Here is a 14894-nt window from a genome sequence, read left to right on the forward strand (position 1 = left end):
ACGCAGACACGGGAAGAATATGCAAACTCCACACAGAGGACAACCTGGGACGACCCCCAAGGTTGAACTACCCTGGGGCTCGAACCCAGGACCTTCTTGCTGTGAGGCGACCGCGCTAACCACTGCGCCACCGTGCCGCCCTTTCGCAAATTAAAAATCAAAAACTGAAGTCTCATTTATATGAATATTCAGACTCGTAATTCAGTACTTTGTAGAAGCCCCTTTGGCAGCTATTACAGCTTCAAGTCTTCTTGGGTAAATATTTTAAAGCTTTGCACATTTGATTTCGGCAATTTATCCCATTCTTCCGGGCAGAGCCTCTCAAGCTCTGTCAGATTGGGTGGAAAACATCTGAACTGCCATCTTCAGGTCTGTCTACAGATGTTCTACGGGGTCTAAGTGTGGGCCACTCGAGGACAGCCAGAGACTTGTCCCAAAGCCACTCCAGCGTTGTCTTGGCTGTATGCTTTGGTCATTGTCATGGTGAAAGGTGAACCGTCACACCAGTCTGAGGTTGTGTGCACTATGGAGCAGGTTTTCTTCAAGGACCTCTCTGTATTTGGCTGCATTCATCCTTTCCTCAATTCTGACCAGTCTCCCTGTCCCTGCTGCTGAGAAGCACCTTCATAGCATGACGCTGCCACCACCATGCTTCACCGTAGGGATGGTATTAGCCAGGTGGAGCAGTGTCTGGTGTTCGCCAGACATAGTGCTTGGAGTTCTGCCCAAAGTATTCAATATTTGAGACCGGAGACATGAGACCAGAGAATCTTTTTCCTCATGTTCTCACAGTCCTTTAAATACTGTTTGGCAAACTCTAAGCAGGCCCTCATATGCCTTTCACTCAAGGGTGGCTTCCATCTAGCCACTCTACCACAAAGGCCTGATTGATGGAGTGCTGCTGAGATGGACATCCTTCCAGCAGGTTCTCCCATCTCTGCAGAGGACTCCCGAAGCTCTGTTAGAGTGACAGTTGCGTTCTTGATCACCTCCCTGACCAAAGCCCTTCTTGCCCAGTTCCTCAGTTTGGCCAGACAGCCAACTCTAGGAAGAGTCCTGGTCAAACCTTTTCCATTTAAAGATTATTGAAGCCACTGTGCCCCTGGGAACACTCAAAGCTGTAGAAATGGTTTATACCATTGCCCTGATCTATGCCTTGCTACAATTTTATTGCAGAGGTCTACAGAGAGTTCCTTGGATTTCCTGGCTTGGTTTTTGGCTTAACATCCAGTGCAAATTGTGGGACCCTTATCTACACAGGCGTGTGCCTTTCTAAACTATGTCCAATCAATTCAATTTGCAACCGGTGGACTCCAATCTAGGCACATCTCAAGGGGAATTAAAACAAACAGGATGCACACGACCACAATTTGGAGTGCCACAGCAAAGGGTCTGAATACGTCATGTCACTTTTTGTGGTAAGTTTTTTCAAGAGTTTTCATCGATGAGCACCCAGCTGCAAATTAGAGGAAGCAGGCCTGCCACCTATTGTCAAAACAAAATTTAGGTTTTGGAGTGGCCTAGTCAAAGACCTGACTTGAACCCCATTGAGATGTTGTGGCAGGACCTTAAACAAGCAGTTCATACTCAAGAACCCTCCAATGTTAGGGGCGTCAGGGTAGCGTAGCGGTCTATTCCCCCCCTGTCCCCCCTTTTTTTCCCTTCCTCTCCCCAACTGTATCCGGCCAATTACCCTACTCTGGTCGCTGCTCCACCCCTTCTGCAGATCCAGGGAGGGCTGCGAACTACCACGTCTTCTCCAATACATGTGGCATCGCCAGCCGCTTCTTTTCACCTGACAGTGAGGAGTTTCACCAGGAGGATGTAGCGCATGGGAGGATCACGCTATTCCCTCCAGTTCCCACTCTCCCCCAAACAGGCACCCTGACCAACCAGAGGAGGCGCTAGTGCAGTGGACCAGGACACACACCCCCATCTGGCTTCCCACCCACAGACACGGCCAATTGTGTCTGTAGAGACACCCGACTAAGCCAGAGGTAACACGAGGGATTCGATCTGGCAATCCCCGTGTTGGTAGGCAATGGAATAGACCGCTATGCTACCCGGACTTAGCGGTCTATTCCGTTGCCTACCAACATGGGGCTCGCCGGTTTGAATCTCCATGTTACCTCCGGCTTGGTCTGGTGTCCCTACAGACACAATTGGCCATGTCTGCGGGTGGGAAGCCGGATGTGGGTATGCGTTCTGGTTGCTGCACTAGCGCCTCCTCTGGTCAGTCGGGGTGCCTATTCAGGGGGGAGGGGGAACTGGGAGGAATAGCGTGATCCTCCCACACGCTATGTCCCCCTGGCGAAACTCCTCACTGTCAGGTGAAAAGAAGTGGCTGGCGACTCCACATGTATCAAAGGAGGCATGTGATAGTCTGCAGCCCTCCCTGGATGGGGAGAGGGGGTGGAGCATCAACCAGGACGGCTCGGAAGAGTGGGATAATTAGCCACATACAATTGGGGAGAAAAACCTCCAATGTGTTTGGCTGCAGTCATTGCTGCTAAAGGTGGTACAACAAGTTATTGAGTTCAGGAGGGCAATTACTTTTTCACATGAGTGATATGGATGTTGGGGAACTTTTTTTGTTGGGGAACTTTTTTTCTTCAATAATTGAAATGGTCATTTAAAAACTGTGTTTTGTGTTTACTCAGGTACTTGTCAGATACTTGTCTTATATCACATTTTGTATGAAGATCTGACACAATTCACTGTGACAAATATGCAAAAATAGAGGAAATCGGGAAGGGGCAAATACTTTTTCAGAGCACTGTATATGTCTTTGACTGGCCTTTGCTGTTTGTATGGTAGTGGTTGTTTTGAGAATGTATTGCCATTCTCAAGACTAAAACTCACAATTGGTTAACAAGAGATAAGGGGAAGTGTGTATAGTAAGGGGGAGTCAAGGAAGCTATAACAGTGTGGCATCTGACTGGCATCTGAGCACCTGACTGTTTAAATAATGTTTTAAAAAATGTCATTACATCAATTTTATCTGTCTATTTTCACATGTGCCAAGAAAATTATACATTCCTTATGTGTATGTTTGTATTTGTATCTGTGTGTTTGTGTACATGCACATACTTGATCGGTGTGTGTGTGTGTGTGTGTGTGCGCACGCGCGCGCGCATGTGTACGTACGTGTATGTCTATGTGCCTCTTACTAGGTGCCACTCCATGGTGGCAGATTCTGCTGTACTTTGCTGCCTCTCTGCTGCTCTGTTTCCTGGGAGGGCTCCTCCCCTTCTACGTCTTCTTCCAATGCTACAGGATCCTAAAGCGCACCATGTATCCCTCCATCCAGCTGCCTGTACACATTCTGGAGGTACCGGCTAGCTCAGGAAATCTTATTTTTATTTCAAGTCAGATTTATTGTTATGTCATTCATACAGGTGTACAAATGAAACAGAAAGTTTCTCACAAGTTATACAGGGCAAACATAAACACCTAGACAGAACTGCGGGGCTTGAATACCAAACTAATCCATAGGAATAAATTAGTGCAATAGACATCAGAAAAACAGTGCAGCAGTCATCTCATAACAGAACAGTAGGGACAGTAGAGTAAGACTAAAGCAGGACAAGGTCAAGGACTATGCATTCAAATACTGGAATCTCAAACTCTTAATCTTTTCTCTTGGACTTTGACCTCCTGTTCGGTCACAGGTCTTGAGACACAGAAATCACATTTTGGATAGGCTGCTTTTTGAGTTTTCCCTTTTTTAAGTGGAACCAGAGCCATAGGTGCAAGGAGGCCAACTTGGCACCTGTTGAGTACAGCTATTTTACTTGCAGTACTGTCAAGTCTGTTAACCCTGTAGCATTTCCAGGTTCTTTACTCTTATATTCAAGTTAGGCATGCTTAGCCTTTTAATAAGTATGAGTTATTGATTCTTGCCCACCTGCCCTATTCCTTTTGCTTTGTTTTCCCAGTACCTTCATGACTTCTCCCCTGGTTCTGACGTGCCTCGCCTCCTAACCCCAGACTCAGAGCCTGAGCTGATATGTGATAGGGTGAGCATCTGTCCAGAGGCAGGGCTGCTGGAAATCCACATCCCTCCCCATTTTGAAGCCCTCACAGAGTCCTCTTCAGGGATGGAGCCAGACAGCAGGTATGTCAGTTTTGTAATGTTATTTGAGAAAATTCTGTTTGCTTGTTCTTCTATTGACTTACGATTCCAAGAAAAACATATGAAATACATCTGTTGTTGCATTTATGTTTTCCAAGAAGTGCTCTGGGAAAATAATGAGAAACTATTTTAAATTAAAGCTGTTGCTCACAACACAAATCTCAGTTGTTGAAAACAGTGAGGAAAATAGTTGTTAGTGGGCTTGCTTCAGCAAGAACACTCTTAATTGTGAGTTATGCACCATGTCCACACATTTACAAACATGTGCATATTGATACCAACATGCTTATAGACATTTGCATGTATATTTGCACGTATGCTGGAATATGCCCTTGAGGGCAGTGGCACTACCACAACACCATAATATACAGAAAAAGCCCAAGAAATCTGTAAACAGATTTTTGACACGGCTTCTACTTGCCTTGTGAGAAACGTCCCCATTGAAATGAACAGAGGAATCTTTGGAATCCCAAAAAGAAGGAAATACTGCTGATCGGAGGTGTAAAAACCAGGTCCAGAAAGTAAAAGTCCAAACCATGTATTTGCTCTACTCGTGCACTACACCAGCAGATTCTAGTCAACACCACTCCTCAACTAGGTAGGGAAAACTAGTTAATGAAACTAGCTGGTTTAGTAACATGTTTGGAGCAGATACATGGTTTGGACATTTGCTTTCTGGACCTGGTTTTTACAACTCTGCTGCTGATGTCACATTTCACTCTAGCCTCACTTCACTTCACAGGGTGTGAGTCACTTCGTAGACCCACCCTTCATTTACAGTTTGGCTGAAGCAACCACACACATTTTCCCATGAAGATAATATTTTTCTAGTTTACATGATGAATTTCTTTCAGTGCAATAAGATGGGAATTAGCTTATAGAAATGATTGTAAAGCTGAAGTGTATATGGATTTCATGGATGTCTCAAAACAGTGTTAATGCACAATCTACAAACAAAAGTAGCTGTAGAAAATTTTGTACTTTGTGCTGTTCTTTCATCATTAGTAATTATGTGTGTAAAGACGAAGCCTACACTTAAAGCCCCTGAGGGGTTGCTAGACAGGCACCTAATTGACGTGCTTGTAGCCACTTCACATTATGTGTGTCTATGAAGTAAAGTCCAGACTTGTTTAAGTTAAAACGTTATGATATTTATTGCTCACCACGATGTTTCAGTCCATAACCCATGAAGCGTCATGCATCCATAAACAGTCCAATATTCCAAACTCACACGTGTATCGCTTGCCAACCTAGCGTGGCCTGCAGCAGCGAAGCGGTCAAACACTGTCTTCCCCTCCGTCAAGCAACACCTGTCACCTCCAGATGAATGTTCCCACCTATATTGCTGTGAGCACATAGCAGTTAGATTGACACCTAGTGGACCAATTAAGTGCTTACAGGATGAGACCAAATGGCTCCTACAATGTGTGTTCAGGATTTTTCCACTAAATAAACTTTACTCTCTTATTTTTTTGTCTTAATTGGTGTTCGGTGTGAATGCTCACTCGCAGGGTGAAACAGTGTAACCTGCTTCGGTTAAGTGCTTCCATGTGGCTTTTCTACGAGTATGCACAGTAGAATATCACCACTGTGAAGTCTCAACCAATATTGAGTATGATTTTTTTTTTTAATTGATTACTGATTGAAGTTATTTTCTTTCTGGCTTTGCCAGTGGCAGACACAGTCGTCAGAACAGCGGGGACAGCAAAGATTCTGGGATGTACTCCACAGAGGGGGGTTCTGCCCTGCGACAGCAACCCGGCAGCAAGGACTCCTCCATGGGGATAGAGGTCTCCTGGCAGGACCCCTCTCTGGAGCAGGTCAAGATGCAGGACATGGGCCCAGAGTCCAGGGCAGAGGCTGTGATCCCGGATGAGGGTGTCATCGACATGTGCTTCTGAATAAATAGACATCCGACAGATGAGAGGATGGAAAAGACTTATGTTCAACAAGAGAAGGGTTTTATGAGAAGATGAATATTTCTAGAAGTCTGCACCCTTTTTTGTGTTCTCAACAACCTCAACTCGCACTGTGAAGACAGGAGGATTTAACCACGTTTTGTTTTGTTTTTTTTTTAAAGAAAAAACAAAGTATAAAAACAAAAACTGAAATTGGTAAGGGAAAGTAACCTCCTGAAAAGGCAGAGAGTGAGTGATAAACTGTTACAGAACATAGCCAGAATCTAATGTGCGTCCCCTATTTGCATTGCATTTACACCTGGCTATTTCTGGCATAGATCCGATCACAATGCAAGCCAGAATACCTCTGGAGGTGGCCTTGTGAAGCCCACTCATTGCCTACTGTATGCACTTACACCTTGCATTAATGTGTGTTTTCCTTCTACAAGAAATATACCCATGTACAGATTGTATGATGGCAGTGTACGGAAATGGGGTCTATATGCCACCAGAGCTTTTTGTATGCTGGTTTGTCATTCCAGTCAGTCACTATGACAGCGAATCCAATCAACCCAACTTCAACAAGAGAGTTTGGAAGTATTGATAACAAACCTGCACATAGCTCATGGTGTAGGAGAGGTTAAGGAAAACCCTTTGCTGATCTATTTGAATGCATCATTCTTTGCCATATGAAAGGATTAGGGAGCATCCAGAGGTAGCTTCTTGCTTATCAATGATTCCCTCGCTCCTTCATCCCTCTCCTCTCGCCCTCTAGCACCCGCTGTCTTACAGTTATGTTGCTGTGCCTTGGTTAGTACACAAGTTTCGAAACAATCTTAAAGGTGAGAGAGTTTACTCTGAGGATCACAGGCCAGTATTTGTCAGTGGAAGTCATTTTACCTGTGGTTATCCAAAGCATTATGTCAAATATTATGTACTTGTAAAGTATCGATGTGCTTCTCAATCCAAGCCTGATTTTTAGTCATAGGGAAAGGAAGTATGCCAGTTTCTCCGTAAACATGAGTATACTTTCCACATCTAGCTGTAGTTATCTAAAGGTGATGCTGGTCATTGCCAACCAAGGCCAAGTCCTCCTTCCACAGCAAAGGTTTATAAATGTTTCTTAGATTACCATTAGACTAATGTGCATGCGTGCGTACATGTGATGTCTTTTTTTGGGGGGAGGGAGATTCCCCCTTTTTCTCCCCAATTGTATCCGGCCAATTACCCCACTCTTCCAACCCATCCCGGTCGCTGCTCCACCCCGTCTGCCGATCCTGGGAGGACTGCAAACTACCACACGCCTCCTCCAATACATGTGGAGTCACCAGCCACGTCTTTTCACCTGACAGTGAGGAGTTTCACCAGGCGGATATAACGCGTGGGAGGACCACGCTATTCCCCCCAGTTCCCCCTCTCCCATGAACAGGTGCCCCGACCGACCAGAGGAGGCGCTGGTACAGCAACCAGGACACATACCCACATCTGGCTTCCCACCCACAGGCACGGCCAATTGTGTCTGTAGGGACGCCTGACCAAGCCGGATGCAACACAGGGATTCTTTGTGATGTGTTTTTCTGCTCGTGTATTTGTGTCTTTACATTGAGGAGCAAATAAGTTGTGTACATCCATCTCACTGAACAGCAGTAGAGTTTATTTCATGGTAAAAAATGTGACTGTGTGTTCCTTTGCCCGTTTGTTTTCATTTAAACAAAAGAATTAAGGACTGAATCAAGATTTCTCTCTGTCTGTCTGTATTGGTGTTAATCTGGCTGTGTGTCTGTCCACTTTGCCCTGTGTGTGTGTGTTTCTAGTCTGAAAGTAAACAAGAAATACAGCGATACATGAAAGTGTCTTCTATTCAATTCCACCTGCAAATAATGTGTTTAATCATTTTTATTTTGAAAGTCAAGGTTTTTGGTTCATTTCCCATTGCTCATGTCTGCATGTCTGTAAGAGGACCTTTCACTGGCTGTCTTGGAGAGACTTAGAAAATGTCTCATGTGTTGTCTTATACGTTGTTCTTTTTGTTCTGTCGGTTAATGATTCTTATAGAATCATGAAAACGTTACTATTTCATTTTAGTTGTTTCTCAATTCTTGCATCTCTTATTATTTGTGATGCTATCAATGATTGTAATGGTCTGTCTTGAGTATCAAAGAGGATAAGGAGAAGGCACTGTTTATGTATTTTCACAATTGGAATGAGATGCAAATGTGCTCTTTAATCTTTAGTTTCAGTGGTTTAGGATGAAAGCTTCACTGGAATTGAACTCCCTTCTTAACATTTACAATCCCACAGAATGCTTTTGCACTTTTGCTGACATTTTTAGATCCCTGTCTTAAGCTACGTACAGTCTATCAGTCTCGTTATTCACCAAGATTTAAAGAAGTGCACTGATCTTTTGTGTTAATCTGTGAAACAGGAAAGTGGTGCTTCTATTCTGTATAAACAGTTATACATAGTATATAGTTCATTCAACAACTACAACTTTCATCCGCTTAAGCTTTACGACATAAAATCTAAGTGTTAATTGCTTCTTTTTTGTAAAGCTTCATTGCTAATGCATGTTGGTGACATTTTAGGCAGAATAGCAGACTGGCAAAACTGACAGTAATTGGGATGAAATGGGAGCGATTGTGCAGGACGGGGGCGGGTGGGGGGGTGGATATCATGACACATAACACAGCCCAGCACGGTGGCCCAGTGGTTAGCGCTGTTGCCTCACAGCAAGAAGGTCCTGGGTTCGAACCCCAGGGTTGTCCAACCTTGGGGGTCATCCCAGTTGGTCCTCTGTGTGGAGTTTGCATGTTCTTTCCGTGTCTGTGGTGGGTTTTGTCCAGGTGCTCCAGTTTCCCCCACCATCAAAAGACATGCATGTTAGGGTTAATACTTCTGTCTGTGCCCCTGACCGAGGCATGGCAAGAGGAACTGGAGTTGGTCCCCGGGTGCTGCACGGTGGCTGCCCACTGCTCCTAGCTACACAGCTGGGATTGGGTTAAATACAGAGGAGGAACTGCTGCACAGGGATTAATAAAGTAGTAAATGAATAAATAAAATAACTGACAGATCTGAGGTGGGCGTCACTTTTTTATTTATTTATTTTTATTACAAATCTTGTCTGACAAATATGCTCCTTAGCCTTAACTGATCTAGGGAAGGTTGATCGAGCATTCTCACTCCCCCCCGCCCTCCCCATCATTACCCTGGGTCACATGATTCAGTAACATAAACTCATGCCACCCCAGTACAGTGCCTTACTCCAGGGCACCACACAAAACATTATTTAACTGGAAAGAGCAATTTTGTTTAATGTTTTCTGCACATTATTTTTTTTCTAGTTGGTGCAGGTTTTTGAAACCAACGAGCTTCCAATCAGCTGTGACCCTCACCTCAATGACTGCGTTGTGCCAAGTGCTGACTAAATTGCCTATCTGCTCACATTAGCATCTTGCCTATTTGTTCTGGCTGTTAGTGTGCATAGAAACTGTATGTAAGCATAGCTGTGAAGAAGTGTACTGGTGAAGCATACTCTCAAACTGGAAGCTATGTCAGTAATGTCTATAGTCATACAGCTACCACCTATTACATCTCCAGTAACAATATTAATGGACAATCATTCACATTAAATAAATAACCTGTGTAACAGAAAAAAATGATGTCATGATTGATTGTAATGAAATGTTGATTTTCTATTGATATTTCTGGTATGACGCACTTCTGTCCATATGTATTCAGACATACTTGGTTCCATGCTCACTAAATTGGATGCGAGATTTTGTTTAGTCAACCACGGGTGAGCATTGTCATCATATTTTAGAATTTTGTCATTCCAATGTGGGGGGGTGGTCTTCACAATCATCATCATCATATTTTTTTTAATTGATGGGGGGGAAATGATCAAAGAGAAATATAATTGCCTTTTTAATAGCGTAAAGGAAACTATCTATTTGACACAGCTGAAGCACTGGCCTTCCCTCAAAACTACCTCATTGCATCAAACTCACAGTTCTATCACACACGTCAGTGTTTTACAGAACGAAGAACCGTAACTAAGGCACGATATAAATTCAGTCAAATGACAATGAAATTAGCAATAAAATAGTTTTCTAAACTAGAACGCACCACCCACTACATGAAGTTGCTGAAGAAGAGAATTTGTGTGTCACACACGACAAAGTATCCTAATTGGCTTTCGATTGGCATTGTTTCCATGGTGCCAGCACGTTATCTTAACATATTACATGCCACCATCACAGAATGCAGTGTTAAGGGGCCGTGGTCATTTGACATATTTCTGTGATGCCAGTTGGTAACACTCGAATTTATCTAGCTGTATCTATTGTAAGTCACTTAAGATGACAGTGTCCTGAGTAAGAGGGGAGGGTGTGTGTATTTGTATAATAAGTACAAGTACATCTACTACTACTACTTCTACTTTTGGCTGCTCCCGTTAGGGGTCGCCACAGCGGATCATCCATTTCCATCTCTTCCTGTCTTCTGCATCTTCCTCTGTCACACCAGCCACCTGCATGTTATCCCTCACCACATCCATAAACCTCCTCTTGGCCTTCCTCTTTTCCTCTTCCCTGACAGCTCCATATTCAGCATCCTTCTCCCAATATATCCAGCATCTCTCCTCCACACATGTCCAAGCATCTCAATCTTGCCTTTCTTGCTTTGTCTCCAAACCGTCCAACTTGAGCGGTCCCTCTAATATAATCATTCCTAATCCTGTCCTTCTTCATCACTCCCAGTGAAAATCTTAGCATCTTCAACTCTGCCACCTCCAGCTCTGCCTCCTGTCTTTTCGTCAGTGCCGCTGTCTCCAAACCATATAACAAAGCTGGTCTCACAACCATCTTGTAAATCTTCCCTTTAACTCTTGCTGGTACCCTTCTGTCGCAAATCACTCCTGACACTCTTCTCCACCCACTCCACCCTGCCTGCACTCTATCACTCCCCGTTACTTTGGACAGTTGACCCCAAGTATTTAAACTCATATGCCTTCGTCACCTCCACTCCTTGCAACGTGACCATCCCACTGTCCTCCCTCTCATTCATGCATAGGTATTCCGTCTTGCTCCTACTGACTTTCATTCTTCTCTCCAGTGCATACCTCCACCTCTCCAGGCTCTCCTCAACCTGCACCCTACTCTCACTACAGATCACAATGTCATCCACAAACATCATAGTCCATGGAGACTCCTGCCTGATCTTGCCCATCCGTCATTCCAACCGCACACCTCACCATTGTCACACTTCCCTCATACATATCCTGCACCACTCCTACATACTTCTCTGCAACTCCCGACTTCCTCGTACAATACCACACCTCCTCTCTCGGCACCCTGTCGTATGCTTTCTCTAAATCTACAAAGACACGATGTAATATAAGTACATTATAAGTACAAGTACATAACACAGCTAAAACATATTTGTTGATGGCAATGATGTGTAGTCAGAGTAGGCAATGCGTACCCTGTGACAATTTAATCAAAATAATGATACAACAAATTCATAACAACATATCAAAATCTCACTGTATTTACAAGTATGGTGTAAATTAAAGAGCTCTGAACAGAAAATCCTTTTAAACAGGGGTGTGCGGCCTGAGGCATTATCTCTTGGAGCAGCTTTGACATGAAATCTTACACAAATTTCTATTAAAGGTCATATTTTTATACTTTTGTCACCTACATGGTCACCTTTATTACACCGCCCCGAGCTGTCTCCCCGGCACGTTCAAGCCACTCCCCCACCTCGGACGTGCCGGAAACATCCGAGCGCTCGGTTCGCGCTCTGAGGAGACGAGCACTGCGCTGCGCTGCACCAGGTGTTTGCCATCGTCAATCAGGCAGCCCGCTACAAAAAGCCTCCCAGAACGCCTTCCTGCGGTAAAGCTCTGACAAGCCTAGTCCAGTGATTTTCCTGCTTACCCTTTTCTCGTGCCTATTCCCACGCTGTTGTTTTGTTCCTCAGTATCTAACGCCTGTGTTCCTGCCCCCCCCCCCATCTCGCTGTTTTTGTTTTCCCTCAAGGCCCTCCCTCCGAGACTTCCACGGCTCCCCGCGTCTCCCTCGCTCCTCGTCCCCACCGACCTTCACGTTTTCCCCGGACCTCTCCAGCGATCTCCCTCCGTGTCTCTCTCCCTGGACCCCTCCCTTCGGACTTGACTTCCTGGTGTAAGATTCGACTTAGAGACGAGAGAGACATTGGTTGTAAACGAACTCTTTACTTAGAACTTAGCGAAGTCAGGATACTCATCCATCAGGCTACATCTGCGTTCTCCCCAGTTCGGCTCATACTTAACATTGCTTCCTAGTCTCGCCTCGCGAGAGCCCCCCATCAAAGACTAACCAGAGAGCATGCGCATTAACATAAGTCCCAATACATTGCACCCCTTTCCCTCAGTCAACAAAATCTGCCAAGTGGCGTGGAGGGTGCCGGTCTCTTGCCGGACGCTGTAGAGGGGTAGTGGGCACAGGAATGGCCACAGGACCAGACGGATCTTCAACAGACCTGCTGGTCTCTGGTCGTGGCGTTTCAGACGAGGTAGACTCGAGCGGCCCATCTTCAGGTGACTGTTCACCAGGAACAATGGATTCTCTAGCGACAACATCCATGCGTGCAGTCACTCTACCATGCAGCTGATCCACATGGCGTCAATGCATTTGCCCATCAGGAGTCTGCACTCTATATGAAACTGGGCCAGTAGGATCCGCTATCACGCCAGGGACCCATTTGTGTTCCCCAGTGTAGCTCCTCATGTACACAGTGTCCTGTGGCCTAAAACATCTGTTTGGGCCTTGCAGCTTTTCTGCTCTCACCTCCTTCTTGAGGTGCATCTCATTTTCATCGTCAGGATGAAGGCAATCAAAGGCTGTGGTAAGACGCCGGTTCGTGAAAAGCTCGGCAGGGCTCTTTCCTGTTGCTGAATTGGGAGTCACATGCTGTGACAGCAGAAATCTAGCCAGGTGTATCTGCCAGTCACCGATAGTGATCCTAGACAGGGCCTCCTTGGTTGTCTGGACTATACGTTCTGCTTGGCCATTTGAATGAGGATGGTAAGGGGCCGTAGTCACTGCTCTGATGCCATTACGTCTGGCAAACACTTTGAATTCTTCTGATGTGAGGGCCGCACCGTTGTCAGAAACAATGACATCTGGCAACCCGTGAGTTACAAAGAGGAGCCTCAGTGTGCTGATCACTGCAGAGAAGGACATTGAACTCACCATGGCAACCTCTAACCACTTAGAGTGTGAGTCCACAATTATGAGAAATGTCTTCCCCTGGAATGGACCAGCAAAGTCAATGTGTAGCTGGGACCATTTCTTAGTTGTCCACTCCCAAGGGTGCAGCTGTGCTGTTGGTGGTGCATGACGAGTTCTCTGGCAGGTTTCACAGGATTTTGCTGTCTGTTCTATTGCTAAATCCATACCTGGCCACCAGGCATAACTCCTCCCCAGGTCCTTCATATGCACAATGCCTGGGTGTGCATCATGCAGCATGGCTAGTACCTCCTCCCTCGCCAGGTTGGGAATAACTACACGACTCGCCCATAAAAGGCAGTCCTTGTGTGCATACAGTTCATGGCGCCGGGTGACAAACAGCTTGAAACGGCTGTCAGGTGTATCCACTGGCCAGCCATGCAGGACCCAGCACAGCACCCGGGACAGAACTGGATCCTTCCGAGTAAGGGCGGCAATGTGTTTTGCATTCAGTGGGGCTTCAGGCGCCATTTCAAGTAAGATCACCTCCATGGGTGGAGGGGTCTCATGCATACCAGCGGGCAGTGGCAAGCGACTGAGGGCATCAGCATTTGCTAGCTGTTTGCCAGGGCGGTAGCACAATTCGTAATCATAGGCCCCAAGAAGAACACTCCAGCGTAGCATGCGCGGGGACAAGACAGGTGGCATGGGCTTAAAGTGGTGTAGCAGGCCCAAAAGAGGTTTGTGGTCAGTAAAAACCACAAAGTGGCAACCAGCAAGGTACTGGTGAAATTTTTTGACTGCAAAAATGACCGCCAAGGCCTCCTTATCTATTTGGGCATAATTTCTTTCAGTGGAGGATAGTGTCCTCGAGGCAAAGACAATGGGAGCCTCCTGGCCATTGGACTTCATATGGAAGAGCAGCACCCCCAAGCCATAAGGCAAAGCATCACAAACAACGGCTAATGGCTTTGTTTCGTCATAGCGCGTGAGCACGCCATCAGCCTGAAGCAGTTGTTTTGCAGCAGTGTAAGCTTTTTCATGTGCGTCTGTCCACTGCTAGGGTGCAGACTGATCCAGGAGGCGGTGCAGCGGTTCTAAGATGGTAGCCTTGTTTGGCAAAAAACAGCTGTAAAAATTGAGTAGGCCTAGGAATGACTGAAGCTCCGTTTTGTTCCGGGGTGAAGGCGCCTTCTGAATAGCCTCAACTTTCTCCATAGTCGGCCGCACGCCATCCTTGTCCACACAAAAACCTAAAAATTCAACTTGGTCAGCAGCAAACACACTCTTCTCCTTCTGTAGCCGCAATCCTGCTTCTGCGAATCGTTCCAGCACTGCACAAAGATGGTCATTGTGCTGGTCAACAGTCTTTCCTGCTATTAAGACATCATCCAGGTACGGTTGCACGCCTGATATACCGGTGAGGAGTGTATCCATGAAACACCGAAATATGGACACAGCTGTCGATACTCCAAACCGTAGGCGGCGGGCCCGAAACAGCCCGCGATTGGTGTTTATAGTGAGAAGCTCTGCAGCCTCGTCGTCCAGCACCAGCTGCTGGTAAGCTTGTTTGAGGTCCAATTTATTGAAAACCATCCCCCCTGCCAGTCTGGAAAACAGTTCAGCCACCGTAGGAATGGGGTATACATC

At 45.7% G+C, this 14894-nt stretch overlaps 1 protein-coding gene across 1 annotated transcript in view; it reads left to right on the top strand.

Moving 5' to 3' along the window:
- The window catches only part of il10rb (interleukin 10 receptor, beta), a 38793-nt gene extending 29685 nt beyond the window's left edge, over positions 1–9108 (top strand). The window contains exons 6-8 of the mRNA XM_056289714.1: positions 3174–3331; positions 3939–4117; positions 5808–9108. Coding sequence (XP_056145689.1) covers positions 3174–3331; positions 3939–4117; positions 5808–6036 — 566 coding nt within the window. The 3' untranslated portion in view covers positions 6037–9108. The remainder of the gene's footprint in view (positions 1–3173; positions 3332–3938; positions 4118–5807) is intronic.
- The last annotated feature ends 5786 nt before the right edge of the window (positions 9109–14894 follow it).

Source organism: Lampris incognitus, chromosome 11 (genome assembly GCF_029633865.1).
Source record: "Lampris incognitus isolate fLamInc1 chromosome 11, fLamInc1.hap2, whole genome shotgun sequence".
NCBI lineage: Eukaryota > Metazoa > Chordata > Actinopteri > Lampriformes > Lampridae > Lampris > Lampris incognitus.